The sequence below is a fragment of the Ochotona princeps genome, chromosome X (genome assembly GCF_030435755.1).
Source record: "Ochotona princeps isolate mOchPri1 chromosome X, mOchPri1.hap1, whole genome shotgun sequence".
Classification (NCBI taxonomy): domain Eukaryota; kingdom Metazoa; phylum Chordata; class Mammalia; order Lagomorpha; family Ochotonidae; genus Ochotona; species Ochotona princeps.
In genome coordinates this window covers 67,148,970-67,171,439 of record NC_080865.1, presented here as the reverse complement: position 1 = coordinate 67,171,439, position 22,470 = coordinate 67,148,970, and the positions used below count along the sequence as shown (strand labels likewise).

At 44.7% G+C, this 22,470-nt stretch overlaps 1 protein-coding gene across 1 annotated transcript; it reads left to right on the top strand.

Annotated features, from left to right (window-relative positions):
* Positions 1 to 16,784: 16,784 nt before the first annotated feature.
* On the top strand, positions 16,785 to 19,754 carry TMSB15A (thymosin beta 15A). The gene is made up of 3 exons (XM_004590146.3): positions 16,785 to 16,790; positions 18,481 to 18,585; positions 19,332 to 19,754. The coding sequence occupies exons 2-3, from the start codon at positions 18,486 to 18,488 to the stop codon at positions 19,367 to 19,369; spliced, it is 138 nt and encodes a 45-aa protein (XP_004590203.1). The 5' UTR covers positions 16,785 to 16,790; positions 18,481 to 18,485; the 3' UTR covers positions 19,370 to 19,754.
* The last annotated feature ends 2,716 nt before the right edge of the window (positions 19,755 to 22,470 follow it).

The window sequence follows — 22,470 nt, the reverse complement described above, 5'->3', positions numbered from 1 at the left end:
TAGAGATCCATGAAATCCTAACTATTGAAGACTGTATCTGCTCCTCTGACAAAGACTAGAGACTGAAACCCCCCACCTGATGCTTGCACTGAACTGAGGAGGCACTGGTGGGGAAGTGCCTCATCTTTGTTTCCACCTTCACCTTTGATATTCATGCAATAAGCCTGTTCTCTTACATATTTCTTCAGTATCTATACTTCAACGGCATCTTCCTCCGTGCATTGCAAATTCCCAGAATCTTTATGTGTGATCCTCAGAATTCTCGCTGATCTGCCTCTCCTATAATTTTCCAATACTTTGTTAGGACACTTACCGTTATCTTGCACAATATTCCCAGGGCTTCAGTACTTGTGTTAGCCTTCATTTTTTTTCTCTGGAGGAATTCTATCTTGGTATTCATAATGACATTCCACACTCCTATTGTTGGGTGGGAAGGTAAAGGCTTTGTTAAAAGGCTTTGGTAAAGGCTTTGATAAAATATAGAAGGAGGTATCTATAAATGTGTAGAAATGCCCCCAAGGTCTTCCACATAATCTCAACTCACTTGTAACAAGGCTTACGACTAGGATGCTCAACCATTATCACTTTTAGCATTCTTCAGCTTCTAGTGAGAAAAGAATACAGACAGTGAGAGTTGCAGGATTCCAGAGGCCGCTGCATGCAAACCAGGCTGCCTCGTTACTTACCTCAGTTGGGGAGTCCTCATGGACATCCCTTATCACCCTGTTTCCAGTTTCCTGGAGGTGTGAAGATAGAAACTTGTCCCTAGCATCTTCATAATGAAGGTTCCCCTTGTCAAAATTCTCCTGCAAACTACCTGCATCATTACTGTTTCCTTGACACCCACCACCATTACTGGATTCTGAAATTTGGAACAATAACACAAATTTGAGAACCCATCAGTAAATACACACTATGTACCATGTCTTGGCATAACACCATGGGGGCAATAAGACTACCAACCTGCCCTAATGAAATAATCATACAAAAGCAAGTAAGCAAACTGTTTTACCTGTCCAGATAGGAATCTTTATCAGAGATAGATAGAGGGGGTTGGGGGAGAGAGATCTTGAAGGAGGAGGTAACTATGTGGAAATATTTACAAAAAGGAGCAGTATTTATAAAGAAAAGAACTACAAGCTGTTTAAGGGTTAGGCTGATTATTTGCCACATAACAGGAAGGCATCGAAATTTTGTCTCTGGGGCCAGCACGTGGCACAACAGAATAATCCTTCACATGCAAGCACCAGCAACTCCTATAGGCGTTGGATCCTGTCCTAGCTGCTCCACTTCCAACCCCTCTTCTCTGCTTATGACTTGGAAAACAATGGGAGAATAGCTAAGTTGAACTAAACTTTCAACTTAGAAAACAATCAAAATACATAGGAAACAATTTAAAATTTAAAAACATCATATAAAAAAAATAGAAACACAAAAGATAATCTCAAGTCTTAAGAACTGCTAAAATGCCAAAATTCCAGTCAAAGTTAAAAGTATAACATTTGAATTTGGGCATCCCAAAGAGAGAAACCTGAAAAAAAAAAACAAGCAAACAAAAAACAAACCACTCAAGCTTATGTAAGAGGTACGCCAAATATAATGAGGAATAGAAATGAAACCATACCTTCAAGGCACTAAAATCCACATTAATCATCTCAATTATCAGTGAAATTTAAGAGGTTTAGGGTTGTTATCCTGCTAACACACTGAGAAATATATATATATGTATAATTCATTCCTGTGTGAAAATAACTGCATGTTAAGAATAAAATAAATAAGGCCTGGGGTGGTAGCCCAGAGGCTAAAGTTCTCAGCTTACATGGGGATCTCATATGGGCCCCAGTTCAAATCCTGGCAGCCCCGTTTCCCATCCAACTCCTGCTTGTGGCATGAGAAAGCAGTTGAGGATGTCCCAAATCCTTGGGAACCTGCACCCTCATGGGAGACCAAGAGGAGGCTCCAGGCTCCTGGCTTCAGACCAATGCAGCTCCGGCCACTGTGGCCACTTACAGAGTGAATCAACGGATGGAAGATCTTCCTCTGTCTCTCCTCCTCTCTGTATAGCTTGCCAAGAAAACACATAAAATTAATCAAAAAAGAATAAAATAAATAAATCTAGACATTACAATGTATATTTCCCTTAAGAGAAATCAAAGATAGCTAGGTGAAAAGAAACATAAGACTGTGTAGTGGAAAATTAAGAAGTCGTTCGGCCAGCAGAGCCAGTAACGTGGACAGGGAGAGGTTTCATCTGGGAATGAAACACAGGAGACCAGAGATGGTAGAAGTCTCTCCAAAGCCTCCCTTTATTACTCCTTTTATACTCCTCCCCCAAGTCCTTTAGCCAAACAATAGGATGCCAGTGAGTCCAATTAGTCTAGGTGCCTTCAGCTGCAAGCTCATTTCTTATTACTGCTCAGCTTAATGAGCACTAATTAACTCCTTAGCCCACAACAAAAAAGAAAACAAAAAATTAAAGACACTAAGAGATAACTACATACCATTCATATAACCCAGATCATGTCATGATTTCTAAAGATATGAACAATTCAAAAGTTAATCTAAAAACTGGAAACTTCAAGATCACAATATAATAACTGAAATCAAGATCAAATAGGTGATTGGCAACAAACGTATACAGCTAAAGAGAGAAGTAAAAGGATTTCAAAAGAAAGGTCTGAAACATGGAAAGTAAATAATGAAGGATGCAAAAACAAACAAAGCAACATTATGGTGAATGCAAACATGAATTATTGAGTCCTAGAAAGATGAAAGAATAGTGCAGATACAGCATTTCAAGGTATAATCCTTGCAAAGTTTCAAGAAGTAGCAAAACTTATTAGGCCACAGGTACAAGAAGTAATTAACAAGGGTATTTTAAAAGCGTTGCTGAGATAATGAAATCAAAAGATGTTTATTTTGATTCATAAACATGTTGAAATCTATGCATTATTTTTTAGCATACACTTTCCTTGAACTTTATGAAGACTCATTTTGCATAGATTTCAAAATAGTTTTGCACCAAAAATAAACTTAACACCACTTGCCATAATGTTTGAAGTTCCCTTGTAGATACCAAGCATAGTGTGATATGAAGGAAACCAATTCTAGATTCATCATAATAAAGCCATTGAATCCCAGAGGGGGAGGTGTGCTGGCACAATGGGTTATGCTGCTACTTTTAAAGCCCGCATCACATATGAGTGCAGGTTCCAGTCCTAGCTGCTCTACTTCTATTCCTTTTCTCTGCTAATGTCCCTGGAAAAACAATGAAAGATGGTCTTAGTACTGGGCTTTTGCCACACACGTGGGGGACTCAGATGGCGCTCCCAGCTTTTGGCTTCAGGACCCTGGGCCATTGAGATGATTTAGAAGAGGGAACGAGAAAGAACAAGTTCTCTCACACATTCTCTGCTTTCTTCCCTCCCTCTTTCTCTTTAAGCCTGTCTTTCAAATAAATAAATAAATCTTATATCAAAAAGCAAAATATGTTTATGAGTTCTCAAAAAAGAAAGGTAGCAGATTACTTTAAAATGAACAAAAATAAGATTTTTGTGTATGTTGCTTTAGATTTATTTTTTCCACATGTTTAACATGTATGCCTTTTTAAATAGAAGTATTGGCAGGTTCAAACATCTAAGATTACATATTCACAGTATTAAATAAATTGCAGAATTAGACTTTTGTGCTTACAAAATCATACCTTTCAAAATGGAATATAGGGCCTGGCACAGTGGCCTAGCAGCTAAAGTCCTCGCCTTGCACGCGCCGGGATCCTATATGGGCGCCGGTTCTAATCCTAGCGGCCCCGCTTCCAATCCAGCTCCCTGCTTGTGGCCTGAGAAAGCAGTAGAGGACGGCCCAAAGTCTTAGGACCCTGCACCCCTGTGGGAGACCTGGAGGAGCTCCTGGCTCCTGGCTCCTGGCTTCGGATCGGAGCAGTACCGGCCGTTGCAGTCACTTGGGCAGTCAATTATCGGAGGGAGGATTTTTCTCTGTCTCTCCTCCTCTCCTATATCTGACTTTCCAATAAAAATAAATAAATCTTCAAAAAAAAAGAAAAAAATGATCTTCCTCTCTGTCTCTCCTCTCTGTATATCTGACTTTGTAATAAAAATAAATAAATCTTAAAAAAAAGAAAAAATGCAATTTAAATAGTTTAATGCAAACAAAACTAAGCAAATTGTGGTAAAAAATGCACAAAAATGTGAATCCAAGAGGTAAAGGCTATTAAAAATGACGGCTTAAATTGAAAAGCAAAGATTATAGGGGTGAGTGTTGTGGTACAGAAAGTGCACACCTGCATCCCATATCAGAATGCCTGGTTCAAATCTCCCCTCCCCTGTCCCCATCATTCTCTTTTCAAATAAATAAACATTTCAGAAAGCAGAGACTATACGACTAGATGGAAGTATCAATCTAGTCAAGCATTCTTTTTTATGATTTTTAATTTTGAATGGAAAGACAGATCCAATTTGCAGAGAGACAAAGAGGAAGATCTTCCATCTGCTGGTTCACTCCCTAAATGGCCACAATGGCTGGAGATGAGCTGACCCAAAGCCAGGAGCCAGGAGCTTCTTCTGAGTTTCCCATATGGGTGCAAGGTCCCAAGGCTTTGGGCCACCCTTTCCTGTTTTCCCAGGCCACAAACAGAAAGATGGATGAGAAGTAGAGCAGAAGGGACGCGAACTGACACCCATGAAGGATTCTGGCACTTGCAAGCTAAGGATTTAGCTATATACATGTAAAACATAATGCTATAAACAATTTGAAAAGAATGCCCAAAAATACGCTATTAAAACCCTGACTAGGGCATAGTGCTGTTGCACATCAGGTTAAACCTGTGGCTTGTTTGAGTTCCAGCTGCTCCACAGCCAATCCAGGTCTTAGCTAATGCAATTGGAAAAAGAGTGCAAGATTACCCAAGTTCTCAAGATAGCCCAAATAATTTGATCCCTGCCACCCATGTGGAAGAACCAGATCTATCTGGTTTCAGGCCTCTGGCTTTGGCCTGTTCCAGCCTTAGTCACCGTCATTATCTGGGGAATGAACCAGCAGAGGAAAAATTACTTTGGCTCTGTCTCTATAACTCTGCTTTTAAAATATATAAATATATATTTCTGAAAATCACTGACTGTGGGAAGCCATGCAGTTGGGTAGGATGGCATGGGTCTGTGATGAGCACCGTTCCTTGGTTAGCAAGGCTACGAGGAGTTTCTGGCTGCGTGGCAAGGCCCAGCAGAATGTCTCTGGTTAGCTGATTGCTGCCTCAGCCCAATGTATGGACACTCAGTCACCTCTCTGGTATTTCATAGAATTCTCCTGAGGGTGTTGTTGTTTTTCTGCTAATGTGAAATGATTTCTGTAACGAGTATAAAACCTCAAACTGATCAGTCATGTTATGGTAAAAGCGTCTTTAGCAACTTAAGGCAATGACACACAGCTAAAAGCATACAATAGTGCAATTGAGCCCACATGTCTCCAAACATCCTGTTATATGCCCTAATATAAGTAATGTTTTCCTTAAGAAATGGCCTGATACAGCTTCAAGGAGTGGCCTACAATCTCCCCGTGCTGCTGCCTGGCACCCTCTGAGGCAGGTTCCCAAGCCTGGCTCCCACCCCTTGGATCTTATGCAGGAAACAGCCAAGGGTCTGGCCTACAAGCCCTGTCTTGTAGCTGACCCTTAAATACCTGTGCCAGGGTCCAGCGCGGTAGTATAGTGGCTAAAGTCCTTGCCTTGAACGTGCCAGGATCCCATATGGGCGCTGGTTCTAATCCCGGCGGCCCTGCTTCCCATCCAGCTACCTGCGTATGGTCTAGGGAAAGCAGTAGAGGATGGCCCAAAGCCTTGGGACCCTGTACCCATGTGGGAGACCTGGAAGAGCATCTTGGCTCCTGGCTTCAGATTGGCTCAGCTCCAGGCGTTGTAGCCACTTAGGGAGTGAATCATTGGATGGAAGATCTTCCTCTCTGTCTCTCCTTCTCTCTGCATATCTGCCTTTCCAATAAAAATAAATAAATCTTAAAAAAAAAAAAAATAAAACCTGTGGCAGACCAGCCCCCTAAAAAAAAAGAAGAAGAAGAAGAAGAAATGGCCTGATAACAGATGACAATCATGGAGGCACAAAGAGTTTGTTTGCCATGCACCTCAAACTGTTACAACATATGAAATGATGCATTTTGGTTTCTCACCACAGAAAGGAGAAAGTATATGGGGCATCTTCTAAAGGGAGATAAATGTGAATCCCCTCAAAAATGGCTTAAAATTTCTACCTTATATTGGCACTTATATTTAGAAAAAGAAAACAACTTATAAAAACTTCTACCTTCTATTGTCACTCATATTTAGGGAAAGAAAACAGTTTATAAGATAAAAAGAAGTTTCTTGTAAAGGCCCTGAGTTTGTAGAATGGCTGAGTTGCCCTGATCCCTTTCACTGCCCTTTAATGAAAGAACAAAAAACAATTGAATCAGTACTAGATGAAGGTGATGGTAATTAATGGATGACTGATTATAAGATTTAATAAAGAATCTGTTATATGTTTTTATAAATTCCTCTCATTTATGATCTTTTGTTTTAATTCTGTACTTGTAAGGCCCCCCCAACAGGGACAACCTTACCGTCTGTCCCCAAGAGAGTGAGTTTCCCCAATGATCACCGAAGACAAGACTTGATGCAAAGGCAGGAGGCTTTATTCGATCACCAGCGCGCTGGGGCCTGGACCGGCACCTCTCGCAGGAGGGCAGAATCCAGAGCCCCAAGCAATCTCTTAGCACACATTTTAAAAGCAAAACCACAACTTGGGCAACTTGGGAGGGGGACCACGAGGTTATGTTACATCAAGATCATAAGTTCTTGCGGTCCCAAGTTCTAAAAATAAGTTCCCGTTTGTCTGGGTAAGCAGGGAGTTTAGCAACTTCTGTATTCTAGCCTCTCTTAGTTCTGCAAGTTAAGGTTTTTGCAATGGCTGTTGGCCTAACCGCAAGTAAGTTACAGAAAGCAAGAAAGCAAATTAAACCTCTCTATATTTTGTAGCCTTCTTCAAAACTTTTGGTCCTAAATATTCCTTTTCATACTCTTGATATTTTAAGTAACATTAGTTAATTTATTCTTAGTGAAAATTGATTTTGGATTTAAGTAAACTACTTATCACTATGTAACTGCATGTGCTGCCAACCATGGAGTTCCTGGCTTCAGCCAGGTCACTGCAGGTTTGAATGAGTAGTAGCTTGCTGAAAATATTTTCTCTGAAGTAAAATAATAATAATGTTTTTTAGGATTGTTTTTGTAATAATTCTTTTATTATTTTTAAAAGATTTATTCATTTATGATTACAGCCAGATATACAGAGAGGAGGAGAAACAGAGAGGAAGATCTTCCGTCCGATGATTCACTCCCCAAGTGAGCCGCAACGGACCGGTGCGCGCCAATCCGAAGCCGGGAACCTGGAACCTCTTCCGGGTCTCCCATGCGGGTGCAGGGTCCCAATGCATTGGGCCGTCCTCAACTGCTTTCCCAGGCCACAAGCAGGGAGCTGGATGGGAAGTGGAGCTGCCGGGATTAGAACTGGCACCCATATGGGATCCCGGGGCTTTCAAGGCGAGGACTTTAGCTGCTAGGCCACGCCGCCGGGCCCTTAATCATTCTTTTATAATGAAGTAAAAGTGGACCAATTGGATATTGTGCAAAAATTTAAGATGATTTATGTATAAATAAAGAAGGCAACTTTTCTGAGCTGTCCATTATGAGCATCATGCCATAGTGGTCCATGCCTCCTCTGCCTTGTCCCGCTCCCACTTCTTATCTTCTTGCCGATTGACGCATCCTTCATAAGCTCTCTAGTCAGTTGGAGATGTATCTCTGGTAACTGACCAACCAAAAGCTGGTCTGTCTACCTATCTTCTACTTTGTTAAAAATAGTACTAAAGGGCCCAGAGCAGTTTCCTAGTGGTTGAGGTTCTTGCCTTGCATGCACCAGGATCCCATATGGGCTCTGGTTCATGTCCCGGTGCCCTGCTTCCCATCCAACTGCATGCTTGTGGCCTGGGAAAGCAGTCGAGGATGGCCCAAAGCCTTGGGACCCTGACCCTGCACCTGCATGGAAGACCCGGAAGAGGCTCCTGGCTCCTGGCTTCAAACTGGTGCAGCTCTGGCCATTGTGGCCACTTGGGCAGTGAACCATTAGATGGAAGATCTTCTTCTCTGTCTCTCCTCCTCTCTGTATATCTGACTTTCCAAGAAAATGGGATAAATCTTTAAAGAAAAGCAATACTAGAGGAAAATGGGATAGTTCATAAAGATGCAATTCAACATTAAGATGTTAAAACAAATTTGTACCCATGCTTTAAAATGTACTGAGCCAAAACATGTGCATCAAAAATTAATAGAAATAAGCGAGGAAATTATACACAGTAGAAACTGACAGAAGTAAATAAATGGACAAAACCGTGTTTTAATGGGACAGTTTGACATACTCCACTGAATGACAGATAAAACAAAAGGACAAAAAGCCAGATGAAGGTTTAAACAACATATGAAACAAAATTTACTTAACAGAACTCTCTACGTGGCAACACAAGTAATACATTAAAACAAGTCACATGCTTAGCCATAAAAAAGTCTCAAGAAACCTAAGGGGTAGAACAGTTTACAGTGGCTGCTGTGAAAACTCAAATGTACTGGTGGCTTCTTTGCCCATCCTTCTTCCCCAGTATTAATCTTTAGATTGTCAGCTTCCAATACTCTCCATCCCAAATGACTGCTCACACCCTGTCCTCCCACAACTCCTCAAAATCTGGACTTGAGAACACATTATGACCCAGATCTCCTCCTAAGGCAGAAAGACATTCCAGTTCATCCAGCAGCATGGACACAGGAAGCAAGGTTTTCCAGGTAGGACCAGTCTGAATGTATTAAAGCCCTTTTGAGGGCCCGGCGGCGTGGCCTAGCGGCTAAAGTCCTCGCCTTGAAAGCCCCGGGATCCCATATGGGCGCCGGTTCTAATCCCGGCAGCTCCACTTCCCATCCAGCTCCCTGCTTGTGGCCTGGGAAAGCAGGAGAGGACGGCCCAAGGCTTTGGGACCCTGCACCCGCATGGGAGACCCGGAAGAGGTTCCAGGTTCCTGGCATCGGATTGGCGCGTACCGGTCCGTTGCGGCTCACTTGGGGAGTGAAACATCGGATGGAAGATCTTCCTCTCTGTCTCTCCTCCTCTCTGTATATCTGACTTTCCAATAATAAAAAAAATCTTTAAAAAAAAAATTTCTGAAGCCCTTTTGAGTCCAATCCCTCCACAAAATAGGAGCAATTAGCCTGGATCCTCACTACTTTCCATTTAAATGGTAGTCTGTTGGGTGTCCTATTGGTTGAAGTGGAGGAGACCAGAATCCCTCTGCTATGTTAGGGGCCTAACACCAGTGCCTCACACTGATCAACTCACCAATTTTGCTTTCTGAAGGCAGTGACCTATTCCCAATGCTCTTACAGGATCTTTTGATGAGACTGTGAGGTCTGGAGCTGCAGGTTAGAGTAGGGTGAAGTATGGTTCTGAGAACGGGGGAGTGCAAGCTACAAATGACCTTCTCAAGGCCACACAAACAGGATGGAGTTCTCACAGCAAATTCCACCCCCCAAGGGCATAGAGAGGGGACCCCTGGAGGCCAGAGCAAACAATTCCTGTACTTAGTCCCCTCTCAATTTGCTACTAGCTGAACTCGCAGGAAGTCTTTTCCAATTAAGCCACTCCTGCAGAGGCAGTTAGAACCAGGAGGTCTGGCACCCATCTAATTGTTACCAATGAATTCAATTCCATCTACCAGGCCCTGGTGTTGACTTCATTTCACTGCATTCTTTCTTGGAACACAAAGAGACTTTATTTACAGAATCCTGGATTCCTTGCTCTCCCTGAATATGCCAAGCCTTAGGGAGAGGTAAGGGTTTCTCTAGAGATAATGCCTGTCCAGTGTGCAGAAGGGCACACACTGGAACGAAGAGCTGTTGAAGGGAGATAATTCCTCCTTTCATAACTTTTAAAAACTCTCCCTACATACTTGTATATGAAATTTACTTAAAGAAGCATAAAATTACAAAAAATATTTGAAAATACCCATGTGGCAGGAAATAACTATCCAGCCCAGGAACATTATATGAAGGGCTGACCTTAAATAAGTATCAAAAAATAGCAAGCAAAATTTGATGGTCACATATTGTAACATCTCTGGATTTTTATTCCTTTAGCCAGTGTGGTTTAAACTCTGTACACATGTTTAGTGGAAAACAATTTTTCTTTTCTAGATAAGTTAATTATTTACTATTTATGTATAAGCATATTAACACAAAGGCTTTTGATACTGTTTGCAAGTACATTCTCCTAGCTTCTCATGTTTTAATACTTTTTTGGTTTGAAAATATATAAAATATGGCCTGGCGCGATAGCGTAGTGGTTAAAGTCCTCGCCTTGAACACATCAGGATCCCATATAGGCGACCGTTCTAATCCTGGCAGCCCCACTTCCCACCCAGCTCCCTGCTTGTTGCCTGGGAAAGCAGTCGAGGACGGCCTAAAGCTTTGGGACCCTGCACCCGTGTGGGAGACCCGGAAGAAGCTCCGGGCTCCTGGCTTCGGATTGGCTCAGCTCTGGCCATTGCAGCCGCTTGGGGAGTAACCATCAGATGGAAGATCTTCCTCTCTGTCTCCCCTCCTCTGTATATCCGCCTTTCCAATAAAAATAAATTATATATTATATAATTATATATTATATATATATTTCGTATATATATATAATATATATATATATTTCTCAGTTCTGTTGACTTTGGGATTCTTTGTGAGCAGAGGGCGAGCAGACCCCAGAGGAAATTCATCTCTCCATGTACTGTATGTGCTTGTATGTGTGTGTACCTATATAAATAAATAAGCTACTGAAAAGAACAGGAAAGAACATGATGGATTTAGGTAAACTCAGTGAGTTCTAAGAGGGAGCCCAGCCGGAAGGAAGGAGTAGTGGGGCCTTTAGGGAAGCAACACTTACCTCCTTTGTACAACCCATTGACAGAAAAGCAGAACAGTATTTCCTGAAGGGGGAGAACTCAGCTGCTAAGTTGCCTCCTCAGCATTCCACCTACATCTGGATTTCTGGGTCTGCAAGTTGAAAGGTTCCCAGAAGCTGTCTGTGTGTTATGGAGAATCTACTTTCTGTCATCCCCTGATGTATACACTACTATTCACCTGCAACTCCAATTTCATCTGACTCTCCCTTCTCCCTTCCTTTTGGAGAGTTTAGAATCTTAATTTTGAGGGCCTCATTTGTAACGTTAGTATGCCATCCAGTTGTTACAGTTTGTTTCTAAACATATTCAAAGACAGCAATTTGTCCCAGGGAAATGGCTGATATGGCTAATCCTCCACCTCCAAATGCCGGCATCCCATATGGGTGCTGGAGTGTGTTCTGGCTGCTCCACTTCCCATCAAGTTCTTTGGTTATGGACTTGGAAAGCAGTGGAAGAGGGCTCAATGCCTTGAGACCTTGCACTTGCGTGGAAGACCCAGAAGAAACTTCTGGCTCCTGGGTTCAGGTCAGCTCAGTTCTGGCCATTTGAGGATTACTCACTATAAGGGACAATAATAGTCTTTGTACTCAAGCTGGATGGTTTTTCAGTCTGCTCAAGGACAGTCTATTATTACCCAGTTTACCATCTGTTGGGAAACAACAGAGTTCAATCTTTCTTTTATAGGAAACATTCTAAAATTTATTTCCTGCCAATTTTGTGCATGCTATTTGATTGGCTTCTGTGTTGTAGCAGCCAATGATCTCTCAGAGTGGCAATGATGATGTGTGGGACAAAGCCATCAGCATTGCCTAGGATTACTCTAGCCCATGAGACAGACACATTAGATGAGATAAGGAGACATTTCCAAAACTGAGATATATAAAGTCTATGCCCCTAATCAGTAGAAAGTAGCTACAGAAGATGTGATGAATCTATGTCATTCAACAACCCATATGAAAAAAAGGCCACGATGCACTTAAATAGCAGAATATTAAACTAGTAACTGTTATTAAAGGACTATACTACTGAGATAATATGGGGGAAAATAGTGGAAGGAGAAAATAGGGAGGGAGAAAAAAGCTGGGAAAGGGAGGAATCCCTATATCTACAAAAATGTATCATGGGCCCCGGCATGATAGCCTAGTGGCTGAAGTCCTTGCCTTACAGGTGCTAGGATCCCATATGGGCACTGGCTCCTGTCCCAGCTGCTCCACTTCCCATCCAGCCCCCTGCTTATGGCCTTGGAAAACAGTAGAGGATAGCCCATGGCCTTGGGACCCTGCACTCACATGGGAGACCCAGAAGAAGCTCCTGGCTCCTGGCTTTGGATTGGTTCAGTTCTGCCCATTGTGGCTGCTTTGGGAGTGAAACAGCAGATGGAAGATTTTCCTCTCTGTATCTCCTTCTCTCTGTAAATCTGAATTTCCAAGAAAAATAAAGAAATCTTTTTAAAAACTGTATCATGGAAAATAATAACAAAAAAAACTTTTTACAAAGAGAAAAAGATAATAAGGCTCAGAAATTTCTGATGGTAGAATAAAATGGGATGGCGGGCCCGGTAGCGTGGCCTAGCGGCTAAAGTCCTCGCCTAGAATGCGCCAGGATCCCATATGGGCGCCGGTTCTAATCCCGGCAGCTCCACTTCCCATCCAGCTCCCTGCTTGTGGCCTGGGAAAGCAGTTGAGGACGGCCCAATGCATTGGGACACTGCACCCGCGTGGGAGACCCGGAAGAGGTTCCAGGTTCCCAGCATTGGATCGGTGCGCACCGGCCATTGCGGCTCACTTGGGGAGTGAAACATTGGACGGAAGATCTTCCTCTCTGTCTCTCCTCCTCTCTGTATATCTGACTGTAATAAAATAAATAAATCTTTTTTTAAAAAAAGGAATAAAATGGGATGGGCAGGTAGCTAGGCTACAGTCAAGAATTGGAAGCCATACCTTCCTGATCCTATGTAATAGTGCTGGCCTACCTATTAATTAATTGACCCATTTCCACAGGATGTACTCTCCCTAATCTGGGACTTGGGGTGGTATAATGTAACCACTCTCCTTCCCAAGAAACCAGACAATGGGGAGAGGCAACATCTCTCTTTCCTCCAACACAAGATGAAAGCAGAAACACCTCTCCCACTTTCTTCTTCCCTGCCAACTCTGTTCCTGAATGTGACTCTCATGTGCCTGTGATTTCCTCACCTTTTAAATAAACTTTACGAAAAGTATCATTGATACAACATTACAGATGTATTACTACTTCTCAGTGTCTTCATTGAGGTAGATAAGTGTGATGTGCTTAAGGTTATTCTTTTTAAAAAAAAAAATCCTTATTTTTTATTGGAAAAGCAGATTTACAATGAGAAGGAGAGACAGAGAGATCTTCCATCCACTGGTTCACTCACCAAGCAGCTACAACAGCCATAACTGAGCCACTCCAAAGCCAGGAACCAGGAGTTTCTTCTGGGTCTCCCATGTGGGTACAGCGGCCCAACACTTTGGGCCATCCTTCACTGTTTTCCCAGGCTACAAGCAGGGAGCTGAATGGGAGATGGATTAGCTGGGACATGAACCGGCACCTATATGGGATCCTGACACTTGCAAGGGGAGGATTAGCCAACTGAGCCATTGCATTATGCCCCAGATGACCTTCTTCATCACACAATGAATGACAATAAATCAATATTTTACTTCCCTTCTTCCTCTTGATTTTACATGAAGAGGTAAAAATATTCCTAGTACACATCCATTATCTCAAATATTTGCCTTATTTTATTCCTTTGCCAATCCTCATCCTCTTCATAACAGCCCACTCCTTGGTTACACTGTTAACTGTCAGGTCTGGTATACTTTCCTTTTCATTCTTCATCTGATGTTGAATATACGCGTTTCCTCACTTTGTGAACCTTTGAGATGTAATTAAATATGTCCATTTCATATGCCCAAGAGGACTAAAATATGTGTAGTTTTCTATATGTGTATTATAGTCAAGAAAAATGAATAGGAGGGCTTTTGTGGGAACTTCAGATCTGATTCTCCGTTGCACAGGGTATCTTTGTAGGATTTTGAGCATAGATATGCTATGATTTGATTTATATATATATATATGTATATATATATATTTTAAGATGATAACTTCGTTTTCCAGTTGAAAATACAACACTAAAGGGTAATAATAGAAGTAGAAAGATCTGCCAAATATTTTTGCAGTTATCCAAATGCTGAGATGTGCTTGGATTGTGGGCAGATTTTGATATAAAGCTAAAATTATTTCCTTATGGAGTAGATATGTAGAAACAGAGAAAGGGACAAATTGTAACTTCAAGGCGTTTGGCCAAGCAGATGGATTTGCCATCAATCAAGGCAATAGTGTAGAGGATGCAGATTTTGTAGGAAAAAAGTATGAGTTCCATCTGTGACATTTTGAGTTTGAGATGCCTTTTAGATATCCAACTGTAGGTGTGAGAAGTCAGTTGTATATATCAGATCGAATTTTTAGAGACAGATCTGGCTTGCACACATGAATTAGGAAGCTGTCAACATAGGGCTTGTTCTATGTTCTGGAAGAGACTATCAAAGCAATGTGAACAGAAATGACTAGAACAGAGGCTGAGCCCTGGGACACTCCTATTTTTACAGGTCTGTAGGAAGGGGAGCTAGTGAAGGAAACAAGAAGGAGAAGCTGGTGAGACTGCAGGGAACAGGGATATCCTGGGAGGCCAAGTGAAGAAAGCAAACCAACGAAAACGCACCACATGTGCCCAATGTTGCTGATAGTTAAAATAAGATGAGGGGTCACTGGTTGAACTATTTTCAAGTCGTTTTGTGATCCTGGCAAAAGTAATTTCAGTGGAGTGGAGGAAGTGGATCCGTGAGAGAACTAGAAGAGAAAAATCAGAAACAATGAATAGAGGCAACTCTTAGAAGGGGGTGTGACAGCAAGCCGGGGATCTGGGGAAGACATTTCCTGACAGATGGAATAGATATTGCAAAGGCCCCTAGGCAACAGTGACCGTGCTTTCTGTGAGGAACAGCAGGATGACCTCAGCAAGGAGCGAGTGAGTGAGGAATAGGACGGGCAGGAGGAGTGGAGATGGGGATGGATGGCCGTTCAAGGCTCCCTCTTGTTACCAGAGTTATGCAGGTAGAGGACCTAGGGGACTGCAGTCTCAGGCCAGGAGCTCTGATTCAAATGTAACTTAGGTAGTGCAGGGAGATGTAACATCATTAATAAGCTGAAGAGCTATCTGGGAAAGTGTGGGGTGCTTGCTAAAGACACAGTACTACCTATATTCTTGTAGATACATTTGTTTTTATTTGAAAGGCAGAGTTTTACGGAGAGAAAAGGAGAAAAAGAGAAAGAGGTCTTCCATCTGCTGGTTAATTCCCCAAATAACTGTAATAGCCAGAGTTAATCTGATCCAAGACTGGAAGCTTGTTTCAGATCTCCCACATCAGTGCAGGAGCCAAGGACATGGGTCATCCCTCTGATGAAAGCGCCAAAGTGACCTTACTGTGAAAGCCCCAATATTACCTGCATTTTATATTAATGGTTCTTAGATTCAGGGAAAATATCCAGAAACAGACCTCTAGCATTTAGTTAATTTAAGTAACAGCTGAACCCTCACTTTTGTCTTCGAACAGACTGTTCAAACATTTTCCTCAATCATGGATTCATGATTTCAAGCTATAGACTTTATTCTTATTCAAAGTCTCCTGTGAGGTAAGCAAATGGTAGGCACCGGGGACCTAAAAATGAACAATCACAGATTTCCCTGTGATTATTTGAAGAGGTCTGTTATCACGTTCAGTGCTCAAGAACGTAAAATCAGTGCAGCTGTGGGAACGCATGACTAAAGCAGCGGCCATTCCATGTGCACCATTACTCCATGGCCTCCCAAGAATTAGTACAAACACCACAAACTGTGGCTTCCAAAGCCCTGTTTGGCCATCTCAGGTTCCTAAGCACCACAGCCTATGCAAACGCCCAGAGTCTAAGCACAGTTCAATCAGCTCAGCTCTCAGAGTTCCCCATGTCCCTGATGACAGAGTACCGTGTGTTCTACTCCTTGCAGAAACCCCTGCTACCCTGGGCAATCAGAAAGGACAGAAAGGGCAATCCCTGGGTACAGGTAAGCGGGTTGGTGGGTCAACCATGTCATCATTACCAAGCCCTGTTTGGTGGACTCAGGCCCTGCAAAGCTGAAAGTGCAAGGTAGGGAGCCTGCTTTGTGGCACAAGGGGTTAAGCTGCAATGCAGGCATCTCATTTGGTCTGGAGTTGTTCTGGCTGCTCCACTTCCAATCCAGTCCCCTACTCCTGCACTTGGAAATGCAGCCCAAGATGGTCCCTGCCACCCGCCTGGAGACCCTGATGGAATTCCTGGCTGCAGCCTTCAGCCCGGCTCAGCCCGGCTCAGCCCGGCTCAGCCCGGCTCAGCCTGGCTCGGTGCTGGGCACTGGGGTCATTTGCAGTCTCTCGCCCCTCCTCTCTATAACTCTTTCAAATAAACAAGTAAATCTGTAACAATACTAGTAATAACAGAAAAATAAAGCGGCGCAGGGTGGGGCAGGGAGGAGCCTGGAGTCCCTCGGCCAATCAGAGAAGGGTGGGGCGGGGTTGGAGATGGAGCCTGCAGCCCGGCTATAAGTGCAGGGCTCCCCCGCGGAAGCGCCAGCCTGGTCCTGCGTGAGCTGCAGTGCGCTCTTCCCACACACGTCTGTTCTCGGGTCTTCTTGTGTCCAGGTGAGGGGGGGACAGCCCCGCAGGACAAGGATGAGAAGGGAAGCGGGAGAGCGCCAGGGCCGCGCGGCCGTGGGTGAGGGTCGCGCTTTGAGGACCTTCGGGCGAGGTTGTGGTGGCGTTTCGCGGCGACGCCGCCGGGCACCCGGCGTCTTTGTCTTTTCGTGGCGCCCCTTGGGGCGCCGCCCAGCCCTTGGCGGGGTCGGGCTTTGGGTGTACGACGCAGGGTGGGCGAGAGGAGCTGGGGAGTCCCAGGGTGGGCGTTCGGAGGCCGCGGGGACCCAGAGGCGCGTTTGGGCCTCCCGGGAGCGCGCCTGGGCGGGGCCCTCGCCTCCCCGCGCGGCGGTCTGGGCGCGGTTCCTGCAAGCAGCCCAGCTGCTCCTGGCAGGCTGTGCTATTGTCTAGTTCCTTCTGGCTTCCTGGCTTAGGGGTTGGTGTCTTCGTCGCGGCCACCCAGGGTCTTTGGGTAGCCTGGACCTGAGGGAAGTAGGGGGAAGAGGGGTCCATCCGGCTGCGGGGGGTCCGTCCGGCTGCGGAGGTTCCTTTGGCTGCGAGGGTCCCTTCGGCTGCCGGGGGGGTCCCTCCGGCTGCCGGGGGGGGGGTCCGTCCGGCTGCGGGGGGTGTCCTTCCGGCTGCGGGGGTCCCTTCGGCTGCCGGGGGTGTCCGTCCGGCTGCGGGGGTCCCTTCGGCTGCCGGGGGTGTCCTTCCGGCTGCGGGGGTCCCTTCGGCTGCCGGGGGGGTCCGTCCGGCTGCGGGGGTCCCTCCGGCTGCGTGGGGTCCCTCCGACTGCGTGGGGTCCCTCCAGTTGCGGGGGTGTCCGTCCGACTGCTTGGGGTCCCTGCGGCTGCGTGGGGGTTCATCCGGCTGCGTGGCGGCCCTCCCCATTTCCTTCCGAGCACCCGACAGCTGTTTCCCTGCCTGGGTGGGGCCGGGTACGCACCGCAGCCCCGCCTTCCGGAGTCTGCAATCTCCTTTTGTCCCTTCAGGCAGGCCAGGAAGGGCTTGGCAAACCCGAGGTTCCCAGGGTCCCCCGTCCCTGAGCCTCGTCCCTAGCCTCTCCCTTTCCAGAGAAAACCTGGCGAAGTAAGACCCTCCTCTGCTTGGTTGACTGCATCCTTCTGGAGTCCTGGGTCTGTCCCTTACAGAAAGTGCCCCCAGAGCTCTCAGGAGAAATGTAATCAGGACCAGATTGGTTGCCTCCCTTCTGTAGCACCTTAGCTAGTGTTCTTGGGCATTTAACATGGAAAGAACTTCACACAGCTGTGCCACCCTGCTTTGTGTCCCCCTCCCCCCATGCCTAAGCAGAGCAGTTGAAGGGAAAGTGAAGATGCTGGAATAGTGCTGTCTGCTGCTATGGAAGGCTTTACCTGCTTAACCCAGTCTCCTTTCTTCTTCGTTGCAGTCGGCTCTTGGGGTTCCATCACCTCCATTTTACCTTTGCTGTAACTGAAAGTCAGACATATTGGCTCTGGCTCTCTAGTGCCGATACCTTCTGATCCAGGGGCATTTACGACCCGTGAGAAATGACCTAGTGATGCATACTAGGAAAGTATTCTTATAAAAACATGATCGCTTAAAGATGTATTGCTATTTTCCTGTTGAAACCAGTAGGTGAAGTATACATAGATATAAAATGAGTTGACTGATAACTTTAATATATTTCTGTTAACTGAAATTTACTTTTTTCATTTAGCCAAGATGAGTGACAAGCCAGACTTATCAGAAGTAGAGAAGTTTGACAAGTCAAAATTGAAGAAAACTAATACGGAAGAAAAAAATACTCTTCCATCAAAGGAAAGTAAGTCATGGGGAGTTTCTAATGGAGACACAGTGAAAGTTACTAGGCTCAGTAAATAAACCCATGTTCTAGTAAGTATTGGCACAAAGTAAGCAATAATTAGAGAATGGTTCTGTTTAGTACAATAGTTAGAACAGCAAACATAATAGAACATCAAATGTTTATCTTCTTAGCACATTAAGTGGTGTTGACATGATAGAGTGGAGCAGTAATGGAGGAAATCATATAGTTTATAGTAGCAGAATACTAAAAACTGCATTAAAGCCGATCTTGAAATATTGGTCTTAGTTGTAAAGAAATACCAGTTTTGCCCACTTTATGTATGTTAGACATTTTTTTTGCCTCCAACAATTTGATTATATCCCGAAAGAACTCGGGGAACTCTTTGTCATGTCTGCTTTGAAAATTCCAGGGTTACTGAAAATTTTCTGAAAAGGTGAAATCACCAATAGAATCAGTACAGGTACATCTGAAGAAAATAACATGTGTTTCTCAGTTCTAGAATGACATGGTAAAGTTGGCAGTGCATAGATCTACCTTTGGACTGGGGTAAAAGTTGACAGGGAAACACAGTTGTACATTCTAGCTATTGTTCTGGTGATCAGCATGCATTCCACATGCCTTTAGTATTCTAAACTTAGAGCATGTGTGGCAGACTTTAATAACTTACTAAAGAGCTCTTTTGGAAGAAGCTGAACTTAACTTTAGAAATACTCTCTTAATGATTGTTATTTTTTCCCCCCTAGCTATCCAGCAGGAGAAAGAATCCGTTCAAACATCATAAAATGAAGATGTCTTCCCAAAAGCAAATTTTAACATTGTCTGAGAGTTTTGGTTTCGGGCTTCGCTTTTGTAAATCTATTGTTTTGCTAGAGATTTTAGGCAGATTCTGATTTCCTATCACCTGTATTCTCTTGCAAAGAGTTCAGGAGTATCCCTTGTTTGCTTAAGTTCATTTTTAAACTTCCCACTGCTAAATAATTTCTAATGGCACATGGTATCAGTGTCTCCACTGCTGATCTCTGTGTGTGTGGTTGGTGTACCCCTTTAGGATAAGCATCCTTCTACAATGGATCCTTCAATCGCTTTGTAGCTTTCAGGAGGTTGCATGGTTTTACAGGTTCTCATGGTTTATTTTTGTTTCTAATGTAAGAATAAAACCGTATTATTTGAAACTTTTGTGGTTTATTCTTGATAGTTTTCTAAGGAATTAAAGATAGATAGGGTGTCCTTTTCAAGCAAGCAAAAGGGGTTCAAGGAAAAACATTATTATGTTTATTTGTGTTTGAGGAAACGTTCTCCTTTGTCCAGATACAGAGGTTTCTAACTTAGGGATGCTAGATGCTTTTCTCCTGGAGTTAGAATCACAGAAGTAGGAAACCTTAGGAAAGGCAGTCTGTTTAACAAGGAGATGAAGATGTAGAAATACGGGGCTTGAAGAGATCTACTGAGGGGAATAAGGGGCTGCAATTCAAGCTGAGCTCCTTTGGCTTCTGGAAATTGTCTTTCTACTTAATGGGTAAGATAACCTAAGGATGGTATTAGATGGGAAGTATGTAGGAACCATTTGTCAATGTGGACTGTACTGAGCAGATCACATTAAAAATTTTTTTTTATTGCAAAGTCAGCTATACAGAGGAGAGACAGAGAGGAAGATCTGTGCAATGATTCACTTCCCTAGTGACCACAATGGTAGGTGCTGTGCTGATCTGGAGCCTCTTCCTGGTCTCCCACACGGGTGCAATATCCCAAGGCTTTGAGCCATCCTCAACCGCTTCCCCAGGCCACAGGCAGGGAACTGGATGGGAAGTGGGCCCGCTGGGACACGAACAGGAGCCCTTGTGGGATCTTGGTGCATTCAAGGCAGGGACTTTAGCCGCTAGGCCATCATGCCGGGCCCCAGATCACATTTTAAACTGAATTTTAACTAGGAAACCTGATACCTGTCAATGTACAGGTGTGCAGACAGCTCTCAATATCCTTGGTTTCCATTTCTGTGGATTCAACTTGGATAAGAGATATTTGTAAGCAATTTTCTCTATAATGCAAATGTGCAGGGTGTTGGAAGTCATTGTTTGAACAATGCAGTATAACTACTTAGATAGCATTAATCTGCACTAGGTATTGTGAGTGAAAGACGATTTAAAACATGGGAGGTGAGCCTGGCATGGTAGCCTAGTGGCTAAAGTCTTCCCCTTGTACACACCAGTATGCCATGTGGGCATTGCTTCATGTCCAGGCTGCTCCACTTAGACCTAGAAAAACAGGATGGCTGAAACCCTTGGGACCCTGCACCCATATGGGAGACCCGGAAGGCTCCTGACTCCTGGCTTCAGATCATCTCAGCTCTGGTGCAGTCAGTTGGGGAGTGAACCAGTGCATGCAAGATCTTTCTCTCCTCTCTGTAATTCTGATTTTCCAATAAAAATAATAAAAAATGAGTGTTTGCCCGGGGCTTGGGGCGAGAGGTGCCCTCTGTAGTGTGGCAGCTGTGAAGGGTGCCTGAGCCAGGTTGGACACTGTCGCCACACATGGTGAGCAAGTCCTAGGCTGTTGAGTGGTCAGTGCTCCCAGTGGCTGCCAGGCTCTGCCTGCTGGCCTCCCGGCGGCAAGTTCTAGGGTTTTTTACGGTATGTAATCGCTGCCTACGTACATCCATAGATAAGGCCAGTGTGGGTGTAGGTGAGGGATGAATCCTGTGTAACTCGCAGCTATGGGATTACGGAACTTGCTGGCAAACGTGGGGACTGAGCCCTGATGGTTTGGAGGGGAGATTCCATAAGATTTATTTGGGCCAGACTGATTCACCAGCCCACATGGGAATCTTGAGATGGACTGTTAGTGTATAACATCACTAACTGACACACACCAGTCCACATGAAAGCTATGGATGGGGGCCTGTCTGGCAGGGCTAGGTACCAGTATCTGACTGGTGGAACAGGTCACACTTGGCAGGGTCAAGACACTAACCAGCACATGAGAGAACCAGGTCCGGGGGTAGATTCTGTGGGGGATGTGTGGGTACAACCTTGTGGGAATACTAGTCCCACTGGTCAGCTCGTGAGCTGGGGTGGTGATGGGCTGAGTTAGGTGTGACCAAGGAACCTGCTATCACTCACTGACAACAGTCTGGGCAGGTCAAGGCATCTGTGCATCCTAAACCAGGATGAGGGGTGGGCCGGGCTACAACTGGAAGGGGGCAGACCAGGCAGGGCCAAGCAAACCTTAACTCACAAGGAAGAACAGAAATCAGGCTGGAGCACAGGTCATGTCGAACTAGGTTCTTACACCGACTGGTCTGCATGAGCCAGGGATGCTAGACCACAGTATCAAAGGCAAAGGCTGAGACAGGTGAGGGGCCAAGACAATTGGGTCAGAGCAACTACTGGCATGTCCGTAATCTAGGGCTGGGAATAGACCTGGTTGGGGAGCTATGAGAGTACACACTTGCTGGGTTGGAGTTCCCACTGTTGAGTGCAGGGGCCAGACTGGGGGCTGCATTCTGGTCTGGACATGGCTGCAATCTCCCTTGGCACAAGTGTGAACTGAGGTTGGGCGCACCTAACCAGGCTAGACTCCAGCACCATCTGGTGCTCTGAAGGACCAGAGCAGATGTGGGATGGACTAGGCTAGGTCTCTGCCTCTGCTGAGCCATGTATGAGGTGTGTCTGGGTATGGACGAGCCTTGGCTGGACTGAAACATCCAACAGTAAGAACTGGAATGAATTGAAGGCCAATGAGGAAAGGCCACTGTTACTGCCAAGACAGGAGGTGGACTAAGTAGGGCTGACCCATGGACCCACCAGTATGCGCAAGACCTGGCATAGAGAAAGGTTCTGATGGAGGAGCTTGGGAAACTCCTCTGTCGGGTCACAGTCCCTGCAG